The sequence below is a fragment of the Buceros rhinoceros genome, unplaced genomic scaffold (assembly GCF_000710305.1).
Source record: "Buceros rhinoceros silvestris isolate BGI_N320 unplaced genomic scaffold, ASM71030v1 scaffold14308, whole genome shotgun sequence".
NCBI classification, from domain to species: domain Eukaryota; kingdom Metazoa; phylum Chordata; class Aves; order Bucerotiformes; family Bucerotidae; genus Buceros; species Buceros rhinoceros.
In genome coordinates this window covers 109-1455 of record NW_010425296.1, presented here as the reverse complement: position 1 = coordinate 1455, position 1347 = coordinate 109, and the positions used below count along the sequence as shown (strand labels likewise).

At 37.6% G+C, this 1347-nt stretch overlaps 1 protein-coding gene across 1 annotated transcript in view; it reads right to left on the bottom strand.

Annotated features, from left to right (window-relative positions):
* The window catches only part of SLC44A1 (solute carrier family 44 (choline transporter), member 1), a gene marked incomplete at its 5' end in the record, with an annotated part of 45318 nt that extends 44312 nt beyond the window's left edge, over nucleotides 1-1006 (bottom strand). Inside the window, one exon of the mRNA XM_010141091.1 lies at nucleotides 917-1006. Within this exon, the coding sequence (XP_010139393.1) occupies nucleotides 917-1006 (90 nt within the window). The remainder of the gene's footprint in view (nucleotides 1-916) is intronic.
* Nucleotides 1007-1347: the final 341 nt, after the last annotated feature.

The following is a 1347-nucleotide window of genomic DNA, read 5'->3' as shown; positions in this document are numbered from 1 at the left end:
TCCCTACACACAGGTTAAGGGAAATCATGCAATTTCTCCCCCACTTAAGCTAATTTACAACAGCGCTGGGATGCCCTCCTGACTCATGATGGCACCTGACCCTTCAAGTGAATTCTCCTAGAACAGTAACAGGGTATTTGACACCAATAGGGTAATTGTTCTGTACATCATATTGCTTAGACAAGGAAATCTGGGACTCCTACAGCAGACTAAATTATAACTGGAGGAACAAGTAGAGTGAGTAACCAAGGAATATCAACCAAGGCAGGAAAAAACCAATGACCAACAACAGCTGCTTGTTTCAGGAAGTACTGTGCTTTTTACAATTTTCAGACATTCACAGTACAATGACAATATGATTTGTATAATTTAAACAAAACATTATCATCTTTACATTTGAAGCACAGCCAATGATGAACAATTTGAAGAAAAAGAAATTCTTCAATCGAATAATTTGAAAGATCAGAGATCAAGGGACAGTAGAAAATAAAACTGACAGCAGAGAAGTCCCAGACTCCTAAGGGCTACTGTTTCTTGTTTCTCAGCAGAAAAGTTTACTGTGATTGAGTCTAATGAACAGTTCTGTGAAAGCTATCACTTCTGGGACATCCACAATTCCATAAGGAACACGAGTCAAATTATACTACACTGAAAATCATTTACAAATGAAACTGGAGTTTCAGGGGAAGAGGAGCTGGAGCAAGAACTGGCACAAACATTAAATTATGGATTCTTACACTAAAGGCCTTCAATATGTACATACCACCCATTTCTGTTCTACAGCTGATGGTTCCCATGCCAGTATACCCTGACCTTACCCAGTGACTTAGATACTAAAGGGTTTTAAAACTTCTTTCTAATGAATGCAAACTCTTCTACTATATGACATTCATAGAATCCTTTGAGTTCTACTTACCATTCCTATGCAGAAGAGGATGAATAAAAGCAGCCATGGTACATCTGTGCAGCTGTGGTCCTCCAGAGGCTTCCACTCCCGCTTGGAGCTCTTGTATAAGAAGAGACAGATGAGGTTAACAACACTTCTTTAATTGTATTCTGCTCATAATAGAAAAAGGCAGAGAACAATTTTTCAGGCCTTAATACACACCAGGAGTTATCTTTAAACTCTGATACAACTGAAGCAGTTTGATCAAAAAAGAATAAGGCTCATGAAAGACACTTCAAAAGAAGAGCCTCCACTGGAAACTAGATCAGCAAAGAACTATTTATCCAGAAAACAGGTAATTTACCTAGGAATTTGCAGGTATTTATCCACAAAATGAGTTATTTTCACTTATTTTTTTATTAACAGAAAACAGAAGCTAATGGCATAGAACCACAATATCT